Here is an 18,411-nt window from a genome sequence, read left to right on the forward strand (position 1 = left end):
CCAAACATCAATAGGAAGATTCAAACAAACAAGATCAAATGAATTTAAACTTCACCTTGTTGCATAAGCAGTTGGCTATCAGGACCAAGCAGCTAAATAGATAACTCGGTCGCGCTTGAAGCGAAAGGTTATAAATTCGAATCCTAGAGTAAACATCAACGCTGAGATCCAAGTACATCCGGCTCACGAGTTCCGAACAAAACGAAATGCGTGTCCTGGACTCCACTACTAGCCACTATCCATCTTTATATGTTTACCAGCGTTTATATATTACCCCTTAGTAGGTTGAGATGAAATTTTATAACATTCCAAAACTGATTGTTGTGATTGTTATTTTAGTTCTTATGCTTGTTAATCCTTATGACGAATAGGGGACCGGCCAGAAATCTCCAATTTTCTCTCTCTCTCTCTCTGTCGATCTTTCCCATCGCGCGTTTCATTCGTTTATTCTTGATGTCTACCTTAAATGTTCAGGACAGGGTGTGATCTGGTTTGCCTCTTTTCTTTCTGACTTCAGAATTTCGAGCGTAGACGTGCTTTTGTGTTGTAATTTGATGATTTCCGCATCGTATGCGTCTGGTGTCCGTCCCATCCAACTCGAGTGGATTTTGCTTATCTCTTAATTATTTGAAAACCAATTTGTTCTCTCACACAATAAGGTGTTGCTGATGGTGTCTTGACAACGGATGTTTAGTATCGTGTGTTGAAAACTGTCTATAAATACCTGTACATTTTTGCTGATGGTTGTGGGAGTTCTCGAAGTTTCAGTTCAGAGCTTACGTTTGTATTCAAAATATTGACTTTGATGTTGACTGACAGACATTTGTTTTGAGTGACATAGATTCTTCGGTTGTAGGAATGCTGCTGTTGCATTGGTAATAAGTTCATTCAGATTCACATCAAATCCTCCTTATTTTTCAACGATTTTGACCAGGTTTTACACATCTTCTAGAACTTCTCCATCAAGTGTGATTGGGTTGGTGTTTTCCATATTGTATTTTGGGATCATGCTTTTTCATTTGTGTATTTTGAGGCTTATTGAAGCAGAGGCTACTGTCACACTGGCTGATTTCAGCTATATTTGTTGTTGTGTATTGGATAGAAGAGCTAAGTTATATGTAAAGATCAAATTATCTATCTGATTTCAAGCTGTCCTCTGAGATGCGTTTTTGACCTTGTCAATATCTGGAACGAAAGTTGCACTAAACGTTCGTTATGCCGTTTTTTCAGCCGCTTAGTGCATATTTAACCCCAGTTTCTTCTTGAACAAGCTGATTACCATTAGTATAAGAATGATCAATACAAATAGTGTACCCCAGGTATTAGTTGTTTATTGATTATTTGATCGGGTACACACATGTATACCTAGCTTAAAGTCACACTGCATTTCTAAGGGATTGTTGGATGAATAAGTTACCTAAACTGTTGAAAAAATCGAACATCTAACAAAGTTGAAGACAGCGATTGAGACAATACTACTTAGAAATAAAAATAAACTCAATTTCATTTCTACTTTTGTCTTCATTTAAGGTGGAAACAAAGATACTTCGTTTAAGTTAATTGTTCATTTTTTATGATGTCTATTGTTTGTTTGCTTGTTTTAAAATGTATCTACTTTTAAAGAAATAGTAAAATTATTTATGAAACGAGCTTCTGAACTTTTTTCATAATAGCTCAGAAAGCCGTGGTAAGAACGAGGCTGGGGAAATTTATCTCTCCCTCTCCAAATTCTCTCACATGACCACGCGTATACAACCACTCCAACGGAAGTCCTACTCACTGCCTTCTCGCAACACGTGTGTCATTTACGAAATTGAGAAGAGAAAAAGTGAATATCTGGCCCTTTAATCGGGTTGGTGGACATGGAGAGTCCACATAAGGGAGTTGGAAAACCCGAATTACAAACCATTGGTGCACAAGGGCTCTAGGATCCTGAAGGAACAAATGGTGAAAGAATGAAACGTTGATAACCATCTATCAAAGGACTGCATCTCCTGACGTTGTTCCACTGTCATGTGAATCAGACACTTAGGTCCAAGGCTCCGGGTGTGGCTCCCCAAGAAAGCCACCTAATTCGGTCTGGGCACCCGGGAAGTATCATAGTCCACCCACAAACCAAGTGATTTGTGTGACGTATATGTATTCGGTGCTCCTTTGTACTAATATTTATATGTTCAAAGGATTGTTTATACAGTTGATCTATATGAATACCATGGCAAAACCTATGAAAAACATCTTAGATATATCAGTTAGTTTTTGTTGATTATTACATCATTGACTTACTTTGAACAATTAAATATCTATTCATTGTTACTGTATTAACACCAGCTAACATTGCACATTGATAATTACCACTATGATATGATTGAACATTAATTATTGTTAAAATTCCATTTGAATGTACTTGTATATCAATCAAATGAATTTGTTCTCTAATTATAAATGGAAAGAAAAAGAAAAGATCATTTAACTAAATGTAAGATGAAGTCTTCACATGGAATGTTTAATTACTGAATTTCAATGTAAGAAGATTTGTTCATGCAATTACGATTGAATAACTTCAATAGATCATGGTATATCGAACACTGTTTTGTGTACTACTGATATTGATAGATATAAGTAGTATGTATCACTGATCGAAAGTGAAATACCCGGTGATAAAAGGTTAAGATAAGAGAAACGAGAATAATTGGCGTGGGAAAGTAAGAACAATGAAGCCTGAGACAACTGATTGACATTTCGCAAATGCAGTATTTATTGTATGATTCTCAGATTTTACAAAGAAATTCTGTAATGTTGCATAGAAATATATTTGGTTGTCCTCACTTGTTCTTTCCCATATTCACATCAAAACTATTTTTGTTTCCAACTTAAATAAAAGATCATATAATTTATCGATTTATCGAAAAAAGGAAGTCGGAAGAGTACACTTCGTCGGGAATCGGAAGCATATATGAAAAGGATGAATAGCAACTGGAAAGGATTTCCCAGAACAGTGTTGGATGGAGAATGCTTTTGGGCGGCCTATGCTCCTTCACGATGGTTAACAAGCGTAAGTAAGTAACTGATTCACTTATCCCAATTTGAGATCTGTACTGATAGATAACATATGCGCCACAAAAGTCACTTGATTTGTGTATGTGTTATGATAATACCTGGAGCCTTCGACCTAATGGTAGAAACCACAAGACAGTGGAGCGACGTCAGGAGATGAGGTCCCATGGCAGACGGTGACCAACAGTTTGTACATACGCCTTTTTTCCCTCAGGATTCTTGTAACCGATGTTCACGATTGCTTTACACTGGGGGTTTTCCAACTGCCCCAGGTAGACTCTTGGTGTCTAACAACTCGGATAGAGCACTGGACATTTGCTTTTCATCTTCTCGATTTCGTAAATGACACCTGTGTTGCGAGAAGGCATGGGGTAGGACTTCCATGCGAGTAGCTGTATACGCGTGAAATTAGAAGAGAGTAAAATCAATTGACTACTGACTATGAAAAATTAAAAAGGAATTTCAGGTCTAAAATGAGATAAGAATATACGCGTGCTTCTATCAGGCTTGAATCCCTAATATACCAAAGCATTTGACAGTATAGGGTTGTGGTGATTATTGCGTTTTTGAGTGAGATTATCAACTGATTGATGATAGACCATCATTGAAAACTTGGAAGCACTAGATCGTCGTTCTACCCTATTGTGAGACTCCTCAGTGACAGTGCACATCCACCATCACACTAGTGGGATTCGAACTCGGTCTCGCGCCAGGCGCTTAACCAACTAGACCACTGAGCTGGCCGGCATCCAACGGTGTTATTGTCTAACTTCAACTAATCCACGAAATTGAGAGACACATTTGCCATTGTCATCAGTAAGTTAGCACCTCATAACTGACCCGGTTGAACTCCATTGGTCACTGTTTCTCACTAGAACTCCATGATATATCTCTTGAAGCCAGTCACTAGTGAGCATATGTTGATTAGTATCAGAAGGGGTTTTGTGGAGATTGTAGTAATTTCAACAGTTGAGATCATGAGTCAATTGAAGCTAGACCACTATGGAAAACCTGGAAGCATTTGTCACTATTCAATAACAAATATACCCATAGTATGAAGTGATATTCATTCATCACTAAAAAATAGTATTCTACCATAATACTGTATACTTTATTGTATATTTTTAATAGATCGAATATATTTCCACACTTTCACTTAGAAACAAAACATCATAGTTTCTATACTGAATATGAATCTTTAAAAAATCTACTTCATCGAATGGAATAATTTATTCATTAAGCAAAAAAAAAATAAGGGAATTATTCAAACATAATTCATTTCCTACTTTAGAATTAATAAAATTAATTTGTCTCGATTCAAATAAAACTTTGATATGATAAATAGAAAGCCAATGAATCAGTAGAGTGAAATGAAGTGGAGTAAGATGTAGTAGAGTACAGTGGATTGTAGTGAAGTTGAGTGGGGTGGAGTGGAGTAGGTTAGAGTGAAGTGGAGTGTATATATTTGTATAACGTTCTGAAATAAATGAAATGCAATATATATATATATATGTATACTGAGATGTAAAAAGTGACAATCCAAAGTTTTATTTCGTATTGCGAAACAAAATAAAACATTCTAAATATATTCACTTGATAGTGTTTATTTGGATCATTCTATTGATGTTTAAGACTGTAATTAATCAGTTGACGAGTTTCAAATCGGACGAAACGCTTGTCATGGATTCCATTGTCAGTCACTGTACATTTTTGCTTAGCAGGCTTGGGAATTAAGGCAATAGCGAAGTAATACGCACAGTATACACATATATCAATAAGAAATCGATCAATTGCAGTTTTAAACATCAATGGGGAAATACAAGCAAATAACACCGAATGAATTTACTAGTTTAGGTTTTTAAGCAATACCAAGTTCATAGTTCTTGCTTTAATCAAACTTGACAATGAGACAAAAGATTGTATAAGACCAATTAATTTTCGTATTGATTGTTTGAATCTTCCTATTGATGTTTAGGACTACAATTGATCAATCTCTTATTGAAATATGTACATCCCATGAGGGTTGCCTCGATATTGCCTTAATTCACAAGCATTCTAAGCAAAGATAAATAGTGGCTAGCAGTGGAACCTAGGACGCTCGTTTCGTCCTGTTTAGGACTATTTAGCTGTATGTACCTGTTCACTTCAAACGCCATCGTGTTATCCGCTTAGCTACTGAGTCCTAATAGCTAAGTGGATAAGGTGATGAAGTTTGAAGCAAAAGATAGTTAGTTCGAGCCCTAGAGTACTATCATTCAGCGTTTTCGTAAATTATTTTATCTGCTACCTTAAAGACTATACTATCTTCTTAGAAATTTTGTTTTAATTTGAAAGCATTTTCAAAAATACTTTATACTTATCCTACATATGAACTCAAATAAATGAATAGATTCATGTTCAAATGTTTAACTTCGCTTTTGTCCAAAGTTATCTGTGTTTTCGCCACTTCAGTAGCCTTTGGACACTACTAAATCGTTAAACTGATTTAAAAACCAAAGCATTTTAAGCTTTTCACTGGATACTATAATAACAAATTAATCCAACCATCTATCCACAAATTTTAACAACATGAGGGTATTCATGGAGATTGTACGATTTTCGTAGATTTAATCACTATCTTATATTGGCTAGACTATGGTTAATGATCAGCAGGCACTGAACCTGTCATGTATTTTCACGTTTGAGACTCTTCAGTAATGAGTTTGAATCCAGAACTTGTAGTCTTGTGCAAATCGTACACATTTTGAATAAACCATTATATTTGATAATCTGTCTTATCAGCAATTGTTGGGTCACATCTCTATCAGAACATTGGTTGCAAAAATATCTAGTTGTTTATTAAATCGCTTGATGTTAGACCACCATTTAAAACTTGGAAGCACTGAACGGCTGTTTCGTCCTATTGTGGAACTCCATAGCAGTGCGCACATACGATACCGCCTCGTGGGATTCGAACCCAGAACCTACCGGCTAAACAATTGACTTGAACAATATAAAATAACACAAACATTCAGTTACAAATACATTCTTCTTCTTGGAATTCATTCCTTTACCTTGCTTAATAATCTTCATTTTATGCATTTTGTGACATATCTGATTCATATCACATAAGAAAATTGTATGTTTCTTTTAAAACCTACCGACCAGTGAAATTGCTTCTCACATCACTTACCTATAAACACACAATGAGTTATCATTACACACTTTTCATTTCACACCACAAATCTTTTACATACTACTTAAAACATTGTTAACGTTGGTTGGCTGACCTATTCAGAATTCACTTAACAGAAGAACCATGTACCTAAATCACTTAGTGTTATTTTATGTATATCTTCCTATTGTTATTTAGGACTGCAATTGATCAGTCTCATGTTGGCATATGTGCATCCTGTGCGGGTTGCCTCGATATAGCCTTAATTCACAAGCTTTTTAAACAAAGATGGCGTTTAGTCCTATTTGGGACTTGTCAGCTAGATGTACCTGCATCTCAGAGTTGATGATCACTCTGGCACACGACCTCAGTACCGTTCTCTTCAAACGCCATTGCGTTATCCACTTATCTACTGAGTCCTGATAGCCACTTGCTTTTGCAATGGGGTGAAGTTTAATTCACTTAGTTTTGTTTTATTTGTATCTTTCCATTATTATTTAGGACTGTAACTGATCAGTCTCTTATTGGCATATATGCATCCTGTGCAGATTGCCTTGATATTACCTTAATTCACAAGCTTTTTAAGCAAGGATGAATAGTGGCTACGTACATCCAACTGACGAGTCCCAAATAGGACGAAACGCTCGTCAAACTGGATTCCACTGCTAGCCACTGTTTTAATAATACATTTTTCCTGTTTAGTGTTTCAAGTGAATTAATTTTTGATAATCTTGTTGAAGGTAGTTAATTTGATTGGTCAAATGAATAATTATCCAATCAGACATATGCATACATTCATCAATGTACCATTGTTTACCTTATTGACAATTAAACGTTTTTTTAAAAAAATCAATAATAACTATAAATGTTTAAGTAACATACATCTTAACTTTAGTGTATCATAAGCTGATTTCATGTACATAATCAATGTATTACAAAATGTACTAAACAAGTAAGGTCATAGACTATTCATAACCTTCTTCTAAATCAAATCCAGTAATTACAGATCTTCCTACAAACGCTAGATCCTGATACTGTAGTGAACAAGAACACCAGTGGGGACAATCGAATGTATTTCAGCACAAAATTGCAGAGTATTTCATCAAAATCTGAGAACTATATAGTAAGTCGTTAATTTCCAAAATATCAATCCATCATATTAAACTTGACTGTTCCTGTTTTGCAAATATCAATCCATTATCTCAGATTTCATTGTTCATGCATTGTCATACCAATGGCGTTCCGTTCCTGTTCTTTCTTTATCGACCTTCTACGGAAATACATTCTATGCCTGACCACCGTTAATATATTACTTGTGTAGATATAAGTAACCCACACCACAATACTACTGTACTATCATTAAAGAGTTGTTTCCCTATAGTCATTTAATAATGTTAACTACAAAATCTAATGATAAAGAATATACTTTACATAACTGACTTACTTGCATGTTACATTAGGTTTACAAACTGCTAGTTCAATAGTTTCCATAATAGTTTCATTAATAGATGAATCATTTCGATTAGATATTGATAATCCTTTGAAATGATTATCTCTCATTATAATCATTGGTGTAAAGTACCATATAATGAAATTTGTATTAAGATCTGGTATACAATGTAATGTGATTTGTTCACCTTGTGTAACTGTATGATTATAAGTAGAATATTGTGCATTTTTCATAATGTATGATGTTGATAATGAAGATTGAACTAGTTTATCAGCATCTTGAATAAATAGTTGAATAGAAAAAGTAGAAATCATGTTTAATTTTCAGTATAGGGTTATAGAGAATAATAGGTTTTTGATTGAGGTCATGAACTGATTGATGTTAGATCATCATTGAAAAGCTGGAAACACTGGATGGCCGTTTCGTTCTGGTATGGGACTCTTCAGCAGTGGGCATCCATGATCCCACTTACGGGATTCGAACCCAAGGTCTTCAGTCTCGCGTGCGAACGTTAACACGTAGACCACTGAGTCGGTACCCAACGATGTAAATATATAATTTCAACCAATCCACGAAATCGCGTGACCATCTTCCATCGTACAAAGGTGGATACCAGTCTCTACTTGACACGGACTAACTCCACAGGTAACGACTTCTCACTAGAACTCCGAGAATCCCCCCCATGAAGCTAGTCACTAATATGCACACGAAACGGCCGTCCAGTGCTTCCAGGTTTTCAATAGTGGTCTAACATCAATTGGTTTATGATCTCAATCAAATGTGAACGTGAAGTATGGTGAAATCTATGGCATAAAAACATTCAATACTGCATATCGACTCAAGTAAAGAAATAGATCAGAACAAGCAGTATACTAATTGATATGTATAAGGTATTTCATTTTGTCATACAATTACAGTATTATGATTTTGCTTAAGAAACGTACTTTTTTGTGTGTTGTTGACTGCTGTCAAAAATAGACAACGTTAGAAACCGAAAAAGTTTGTCTAGTTTAGGTCGAAGTTCTATCTGTCAAATGAGTTTTTAATGACTTGTCCTACAGTTACAGTTAAACATGATGATCCACATGGATCATCGTTGATTGATTATGATTGAAAATCGCGACAAATTCAATGACCTAAATTCATTCCTAAAAAACATTTTCTCTGGCAAGGTTCTAAGTGTTTACTACTATGAAACAATAAAATACAGACGGATTTCTTTGCATTTATAAACGTTTAAGTTGGCATGGTGAATATGATATAAATTATAACATTTGTGTGATGATAGATAGCCAATAGACTAGACAAAAGGAATTTCGATAGATAGGATTCTAGTATATGACTGTTTGGAACACCTGAAAGCACTGGATTGCCGTTTCGTCGTATTGTGTGACTCCTCAGCGTCAGTGCGCATCCACGATCCCTCCCCTCAAGATTCGAACCCAGGGCCTACCGGTCTCGCACGTGAATGCCTGAATTCTAGACCAAAAAAATTGTACTTACTACAAATAGTTCAATCCGGTTTGCTCTATAAACCATGATGTTTGTAATACTAGTTATCAGGTGAATATAATAAGCCAGAATTTCCAAAAGAAACTAATTTTAGTAAATTCAGGAAATAGAAATAAACGCTTAACAAAAGTATCTCAAACATGTTACTACTTCATGTAATTGAATACAATAAGAAACACTAGTTGAACTTTCACTTCCATTTAATTATAGTTCATACCAGCTATCTATCAGTAGATGTGCTTGATATTATTTCGACAACTTTGAAACTGAAACCTCTCAAATGATGAACAAATTGTGAGTTTAACAGAGTATTTGTGAAAAACATAAACCATTTGATTTAATAAGCTGTTTCAAATGTCAACTAATTTTTCCCAAAATGCTCATACATGGCCACGGGTATACAGTGACTCGCATGTATTTCCTACTCACTGCCTTCTCTCAACACGAGTGTTGTTTAAAAGTTGGAGAGAGAATGTCGGGTTCTTTAACCGGGTTGGTGGATAAGGAGGATCCACCTAGAGGAGTTGGAAAGCCCTGATTCGAAACCAGTGGTACACATGGAATCCACAATCCTGAGGGAACAAATGGCGTATGAACCATTCGTTGGTCACCGCCTGCCATACGACTGCATCTCACATTTCTCCACTGCCTTGTGGATTGGAACTTTAAATCGGAAGCTCCGAGTGTGGCCACTTAACAAAACTACCTGCTTCGTTCTGGGCACCCTAGCAGTATCATAACCCATAAACAAATCAAGTAACTTGCATGGCTCATGTGTTGAGATTGGATCGTGATTGAAGGTAGTCAACAGGAAACCTTGAACCCGTGTTTCGTGCTGTTTGGAACTCGTCAGCAAAGTGTACCTGTACTCTAGAGGGAACGAGTGCTCCCTGACAGATTCGATCCCGTTTCACCCAGCTTCACAATCAGAAAAGTTACTACTGAGCTATCCGGGCCGCGATCAACTGATTGACCACCGGGTGCTGATTAGTGTCATATGTGTCAAGTCCTTCTTAGTGCAGATCGAATGCTATCGAACCTTGATAGAATTCGTCAGGGAGCACCAGTTCCCTCAAGATTACAGGTATACCTTGCTGACGAGTGCCAATTAGCACAAAACCTTTGTCCAGAGTTTCCTTGTTGACTACGTTCAACTACCATTTAATCTCAGCATAGTACACACAATGTCGAGTAAGCTAGACTAGTGGACACATTGCGACCTGGTCAATAGCATTTATATATTCAAATAAATAAAATTTCCCAATAATAAGTTCCTTGGATCTTGAACTGCTGATAACAATTCTACAAACCGTTTTTGCTTTTTTTTTTTTTTAAATCCAATTGTTCCCATATTGGAAACAATTCCATCAGTGATTCAATCTTATCTCAGGTCATATTCTATCTAATTTAGTTAGTACACAACTGTTCATAATAAATTAAGTTATAAACATATATATATATATATATATATATATATATATATATATATATATATATATATATATCTACATATACATATATTTATATTAAGATGTTCTACTGAATTAATCAAAAGGTTATCAAGTACTAAGAGTTTATTATTGCCAATATACATATATTGTCCATAACAAGTAGTTCATTAAATCTCATGAGATTCATATTCAATTAGGACTTGATTTGGATCTATTCAATAAACTAGGAAATATGAACATTAGTGTCAGGTTGAAATCAAATTCAATACAATATGTTGTAACAAATAGATTAACTAATAGTTTAAAGATTATTAATAAGAATATATATATAATTATAATCGTGAAATTATAATAACAGAAGTTGTGATGGGAATAGATAGATTGAAGTATTACTTATTAAAGTAGTATATAATAAGTATGAAGATTTGTGAAGAATGTATTCTCACAAGTTGATCTTAAACATTTCTCAATGTTACCAAAAGAGATTCAATATCATCTGCTTATTCTGAATCGATAAATATACCTTCTGGTAAGAGATCAATTCATGAAAATTCAGTTGATGAGGAAGTTATTTTCAGAAGTATGTCTATAAAGAAGTTGAACAAAAAATGTACAGAATTGACGGACAGCGCTTGAGGTTGTGGAGTCAGATAACAGTTGGCCATAAGCTCTTATTCGACTGGTAGTGTTAAAGTAAAGAGCCTTTACAAGATTTATGTACTTCTGAGGTACACCTTTGAATGACAAACACTACCACAGAATCTCTCTATCTACAGAGCCAAATGATGTTTTTAACTCATAACGGACGCCAATTACCTTGCCTGTGTGATCGAAGCTCGTCTACCAGTGAAAACTTATAAATATCAGACGGTTGTTTCGTCCTAATATGGGATTCCTCCTCATGAATTCAACTATGAGAAAATATTATGTAATGATAAATGTCTAAATGTTTACATTGGTTTTCCAAAATAGTTCAAACAGCAAACCTACAATGTTCAGTAGAAGTTGTCAAGAGATCTCATATATGAGTGAATGTGGCATCTTTAGAAAATTTCATCCATTACATACGATGATACTTTGTAAGAACTTTCGTCTAAATTTGATCGAGTACTTTCACAGTGTTTACGCGCCAAGTTGAGGTGAGACATTAAATGTATTTGAAAGAGCTCAGCGAATAAATTTCAGTTAAACCTAACGTTTCGCCTGGCAATCTGATTCTTGCTTTTTCTAGGAAATATCATCAAACATCAAAATTATCGAATATAAATAAGTACATGGTTCTCCGGTTCATTGTATACTAAATAGGTCAGCCAATCAACGTTAACAATATTTATCGTAGTGGATTTAAAGCATTGATTAGATGACCTATTCAGTCAGTCAGTCAATCAGCTACAACGTAGAATCACGAACATATATGCATCTGTTCAAGTTACCATATCTCATGAGCTCAACAAGATGAGCACCGGCTTCATAGAAGTAGTTAATTCAATGGTGGTAATATAAGTATGAAAGATTACATATAAGGACATAGTACAGAAATGAAGAATCAGTTCTTAGAAATTAACATATAAAGCTATTTTAATCTCACACTTTAAGGGAACACACAGAGTGTATACACCTACACGATTGTGATCGATTCTGAACCATGTCACACAGAATCTCCAACCATTGATTACGATAGTCACACGGACCCCAACCGAGTAGTCCGCATCGCCCAACATGGTCCAGACTACAAGTCAGTGACTTCAAGCACTGATACCACGTTTTGGTTTGACCGCCACTAACTTTTCCTCAACCATCCATAACACTAGACAACATTGCGCGTCTTCGTAATCGGTGTTCAAAGATACGTAACTCGTGAACCAAACATCTCATTCGATGAAGATTCACATCATCATCAAACGATTTACTATCATTCCCTAATACCCTGCATCTAACCTCGCTATTACTTACCTGGTGATCCCAGGAGATGCGAGCAATATTTCTAATATATCTGTGGTTAAATACTAATAGCTTTCGAGTATCTTTTACTCCCAATGGCCACGTTTTGCAGCCGTAAAATATGACAGAACGAACTACTGTGCAGTATACTCGTTCCTTAATTGATAGCTTTCGCCATAAGTGACTTATGTTGTCAAAAGCCGAATCCGTGTATTAATCCATCAGACGCCAACCCATTAGGCCTGATCAGACTTCCAAGATAAGTTCCCGACAAGTTCGACTACTTCACTCCCTACTCTTAGTTCAGGCGTTGACTCAGGCCAGTCTTGAAACAACAACAACGCATCTCAAACATTCTTGCCTTATTGCCCAATACTACCAAAAGATTCTACATTTTATCAGCAACCTATTCAGTAAACAATAAACTAGAGAACCATATACCCATTAATATTCAATAATTTAGACATTTGATTAAATTTCCTTGAAATACCTTGGTTCAGATTGACAAACCAAACGTTGGATCTACTTCATTCATTCATTCATTCACTCACTGAGATTTAACAAATACATATTCTTCCTCTACCATAGGAATGACAGTTATTTACGGCAAAAATTCAGATTGAGTTGAAGCATTATTCATTTTTAGTCAAAGATTCAATTCCTTTGTGTATTAGAATTATGTATCTAAAGTATTGACATCGAAAACATCTAAAATCTAATTAATTTTTCTTTGTATTAACTGAAAAATGATTCTATTGCCTAAAATTAGGCAAATATGCTTTGGGTATGAATAGATTTAATACTAACTGATGGATTATAATGATGTATTGATAGAATACTATGAATATTAATTACCATGAATATATGTATGAAACTTATCTTATCAATTAGAAGTTTAGTTGTTCAATTTATAAATCAATTAAAGCTATAACACTATGGAAAACGTGGAAGAATTGAAAGGTTGTTTCGTCCCAGTGTGTGACTCATCAGCAATGCGCATCTACGGTCCTGCTCACAAGATTCGAACTCAAGACCTGTCGGTCTCGTCCGCGATTGCAATCGATAATTATATACAATATTGGTAATATTCTCACCAGGTTTTATCATAATAAACAGTTGGACATTTTCATTCCCCTGCTTTTATATTTAAAACTATATTGGCTACAGGATCAGAAAACATACCAAACAAGCCAATAAATATCTTTCATTGTGATTTGATAATCAAATATATCAATACTCAACCTCATTCTAATCTATTTGCTTGATGATGGTTAAGATACGCTTATATGAAAGCATTCACAGTAAGTAATCCTGTAATTGTCTAACCTTATCAGACGCAATAGAGTTTCAAGCTACAAAATCAGGTTAATTTGTCAGAAATAAAGCTTTGAAATTCCCAAGCCATGAAATATCTTAACAATTCTCTTTAATAGTTGTTTGTTTTACTCAACTTTTGTAATATTCCTCGTTTAGCGTACTTAAAATTTCACTGATGAGACTATTATTTATGGAAGACCATTAAAGTGGTCCACCAACTTGCTAGGGATAAATGAGAGTTATAAAACTGTGCACAGACCAAATTGCGACACTACGGATCATCGTTGAACAATCAGTTGAAAGGAACTCGTCACTATACATCAACTTCATTGATTATGAAAAGGCATTTGACAGTGTAGATAGGAGGACATTATGGAAACTTCTTCGATACTACGGAGTTCCTGAGAAGATTGTCAACATTATTCCGAACTCATATGACGGACTACAGTGCAAGGTTGTGCATGGAGGATAGCTGACAGACACATTCCAAGTGAGGATCGTAGTCAGACAAGGCTGTCTACTCTCTCCCTTCCTCTTTTTTATAGTGCTCGACTGGATTATGAAGACCACGATATCTGGGGGAAAACATGGAATACAATGGACAGCTTAGAACCAATTAGGCGATTTAGACTTTTCAGATGACCCAGGCCTCCTATCCCATACACAATAAAAAATGCAGATGAAGACAACTCGTGTAGCAGCAGCCTCTGCATCAGTAGGCCTCAACATACACAAGGAGAAAACCAAGGTCCTCAAATTCAAAACGGAGAACAGCAATCCAACCACTCTTAATGGCGAAACTCTGGAAGATTTAGAATCCTTCGCATACTTGGGAAGCATCATCGATGAACAAGGAGGTTCAGATGCAGACGTAAAGGCGAGGATTGGCAAAGCAAGGGCCGCATTCCTACAATTGAAGAACATATGGAACTCAAAACAACTCTCAACCAATATCAAAGTGAGAATCTTCATTACTAATGTCAAGGCAGTTCTACTGTACGGAGCTGAAACTTGGAGAACTACAACAACCATCATCAAGAAGGTGCAAGTATTTATAAATAGCTGTCTACGCAAGATACTCAACATCCATTGGCCGGCTACCATCAGGAACAGACTACTGTGGGGGAGAACTAACCAGTTTCCGTCTGAAGAGGAAATCAGGAAAAGACAATAGAAGTGTATAGGGTATACATTACGCAAACCACCAAACTGTATCACGAGACAAGTGCTAACTTGGAATCCTGAAGGGAAGTGGGAAAGTGTAAGTCCAAAGAACACATTACGTCTGGAAATAGAATCAGATATTAAAAGGATGAATAGCAACTGGAAGGACCTGGAACGGGTTGCACATGACAGGGTTGGATGGAGAATCCTGGTGAGCGACCTATGCTCCTTCACGAGGAGTAAGAGGCGTAAGTTAGTAAGTTTAAAACTGTGGCGAGAATAAGGAATGTGATTTACAGCTGATTGTTAGGGTTAAGAATTAGATTTTTATCACGAACTACCATCGGCTAAAATCCCAAAACGTTCTTTAATCAAATGGATGAATGAAGTTCGCGCCGAATTCCGAGACATGTTATCTTATACTTGATTGGTTCGTCCATAAATTGTAGTCTCACCGTTAAACTTTTAGTTTATCATAAAACGTTTCCCAGTTTTTCATCGATTTGTAGACTACTCTGATAGCTGGAGTCACTGATTTCTTAAACGTCGATTCATGAACAGCATATTTCCAACTATACTAACCATAATCTAGCAACAGACAATATCAACAGGATAAAAACTTCATTAAGAAACGTCGAAACAGAGGAGCTCGTGCCTAATATACGAAGGATGACTGAAAAACATCGAATAAATGTATTTAAAAATGAACTATTGTTCATATGACTTTATCAAGAACTATTTACCAAATGAATCAACATGCATAAAATTGAATATAATGACTAAAAAAACGATTATTCTCGTAAGGACGGCCCACTGGTGAACTTAAGGACTCCCTAAGAATCGCAGAAAGTGCCGAAGATATTCCATTTCATCATCTTCTGGAAAAATATTCCAGAACTTCCACGTGTAGCTTTCCTATTTGACAAATCCTAATAACCCCCTGTGTGAGGATTGGATAACTATAATGATGATTTCTTTTTTGCTGAAAACTATAAATACTTGACAGTTTTGTACCATAATTGACAGTGTTTTGGAATTCCATTCCTTTTACTTTTATTCTGTCTTCTCATTTGTGACTTGGAGGTTTGTAACGTTCGAGTGCTCAAGTTATACGCAATGTATTAATAATCTAAGCCCTAGATATATCAATTGTACTGATTGTTCTTAACAAACATCAGGAATTACAACTAGATATTTGAAACTGTTTGTAACTGACTACATTCATAATCTGTGTGATGTAAAGGAAGAAAATATGGTGGCAAAAGAAGAAAAGTCAAACATCAAATGCAAAACATATCACTCTAAATGAAACATTATCTGTTACAAAGTGGGTTCCATCTTCATGTTTGTCTCAAGCTCAAGTCAATCAACAAACAAAACGATGAGTATTGTTGATGGAGATGTAAAAGCAAGGATTACCAAAGCAAGGCCTGAATTCCTACAACTGAAAAATATATGGAACTCAAAATAACTGTCAACCAATATCAAAGTCACAATTTTCAATACGAACATCAAGACAGTCCCACTGTACGGAGCTGAAACGTCGAGAATTACTACAACAATCATTAAAAAGGTACAAGTATTTATTAATTGTTGTCTACGCATGATACCATTAGCAACAGTCTTCTGTGAGGTAAGACAAATCAGGTTCCAGCTTACGAGGAGATTATGAAAAAACGATGAAAATGGTTGGGACATATATTGTGGAAATTCTCAAACTACATCACGAGATAAGCCCTAAGTTGGAATCTTGAAGAGCGAAGGAAAAGAAGAAGGCTGATGAACACACTACGTCGGTAAATGGAAGCAGATATGAAAAGAATGAATAGTAACTGGATGAATCATAAAGATTTAACATGCATCTGTACATGATATGTGCTTTATAATATTGTATAAATTAGTTACGTTTGAATGATTATCATAATTCGTTAACATGTGAATATCTTTTCAAACCTATTTGATCAACAAGGAAAACAAGATTTCACCTTAATTCCATAAAGTAACATAGATAGTAACTAGGCATGAAAATGTTAATTCCAGCATGAACAATAAATGATCGAATTAAACAAAAAAAGTGTATAGTAAACATTCATTGCGTGAATGAATCTCATAAAAATATTTAACTTAAATAAGTATAAAGTAATTTGAAGATACCTAGACTTTCGTTTTATCTTAATTGTACCTTGTTGTCTAGATATACCAGTATCTCAGTCTTAATATTCACTCCAAGACTCCGATTCAATATCAGTCACCTTAAATTCTAACACATTATTGACTTAGTTACAAAGTATCAGAAACTAATTATAAAACATTGTTCATAGTAACAAATAGGTAATCTGTTGTCTAGTTAGTTGACTAACTTGACTATGATCATATATACTCATTTATCAAGAAAAATTTACATTTCATCAAATCAAGAAAGAACAGTTGATTCTCTTCCGAATATAAGTGAACTTTGACTGGTTGTTTTAGAAGGTTGCATTTTTTCCCTTTATTATATAGATGAGTTGTGTATTGTCCAAAGCATGTATTGTGTTAGTGATTAACTGGTTTAATCTACGGATTCGTATTTTGTCACATTAATTACACTTAGGATGTAGTTGTAAATTCTCAGAGAATAAATATGAAGGACATTCAACGTTTCATCTAGCAATCTGATCCAAAGCTATGATACTAATCTATCAAATTTAGACGAAAGTTTATATATATTACTCAGGATCTTTACGGGTACTAGGTAAGGATGGTAAATCAATTGATGAAGTAATGAAATTTCATCAATTTGAGATGGATGGGACATGTGTTAAATATGCTCAACCACTGACTGTCCCGAACTGTGATGTTTTATTGTGTAGGAGTAGGTTGGAAGATTGTTAGGAGTGACCAGACCAAAACATGGCACAAGTCTATGAAGTCACTGACAAGTGGACTGAGCTATGTTGGTAGGTGTAGACTGCCTAGTTGAGATCCGCGAGACGATAGCAACCGATGATTAGAGACTTTGAATAACATGGCTCAAAATTGTTTACAATGGCACAGGTACATCCAACTTCTAATCTTCTGAATTCTTCATGTTCCTTTTTGCTCTTTTCGCAAACTTATTTCGCTGGATTATACTCCTTGAATAACATCTTCAAACTCTAATGTTTCCGATTACTGCTTATACTTTTACTATCTCTACCACTATGGAATTTGAATCGACAATTGTTTCTCTGGGCTGTGTTATGGCAACTCGAACTGATGTACGTGCGAAGTTCTTCGTTGTTTCTGACTGATTGACTGATTATTCAGGATAAATTCTAGAAAGTTTTTTTTCAAAGAAAAACATTTGATTGACAGTACTTTTGTCTAAAGCACACGTTTATACACAC

The 18,411-nt window shown here is 35.3% G+C and overlaps 1 protein-coding gene across 1 annotated transcript in view; it reads right to left on the bottom strand.

The window, feature by feature from the left end:
• Positions 1–18,411, bottom strand: part of HMCN1_1 (Hemicentin-1) — a 62,683-nt gene that overhangs the window by 39,860 nt on the left and 4,412 nt on the right. The window contains exons 2-3 of the mRNA XM_051217752.1: positions 7,653–7,935; positions 2,284–2,432 (exon numbers count right to left, since the gene is read on the bottom strand). Coding sequence (XP_051064176.1) covers positions 2,284–2,432; positions 7,653–7,935 — 432 coding nt within the window. The remainder of the gene's footprint in view (positions 1–2,283; positions 2,433–7,652; positions 7,936–18,411) is intronic.

This window comes from Schistosoma haematobium, chromosome 7, assembly GCF_000699445.3.
Source record: "Schistosoma haematobium chromosome 7, whole genome shotgun sequence".
In the NCBI taxonomy this organism is placed as follows: domain Eukaryota; kingdom Metazoa; phylum Platyhelminthes; class Trematoda; order Strigeidida; family Schistosomatidae; genus Schistosoma; species Schistosoma haematobium.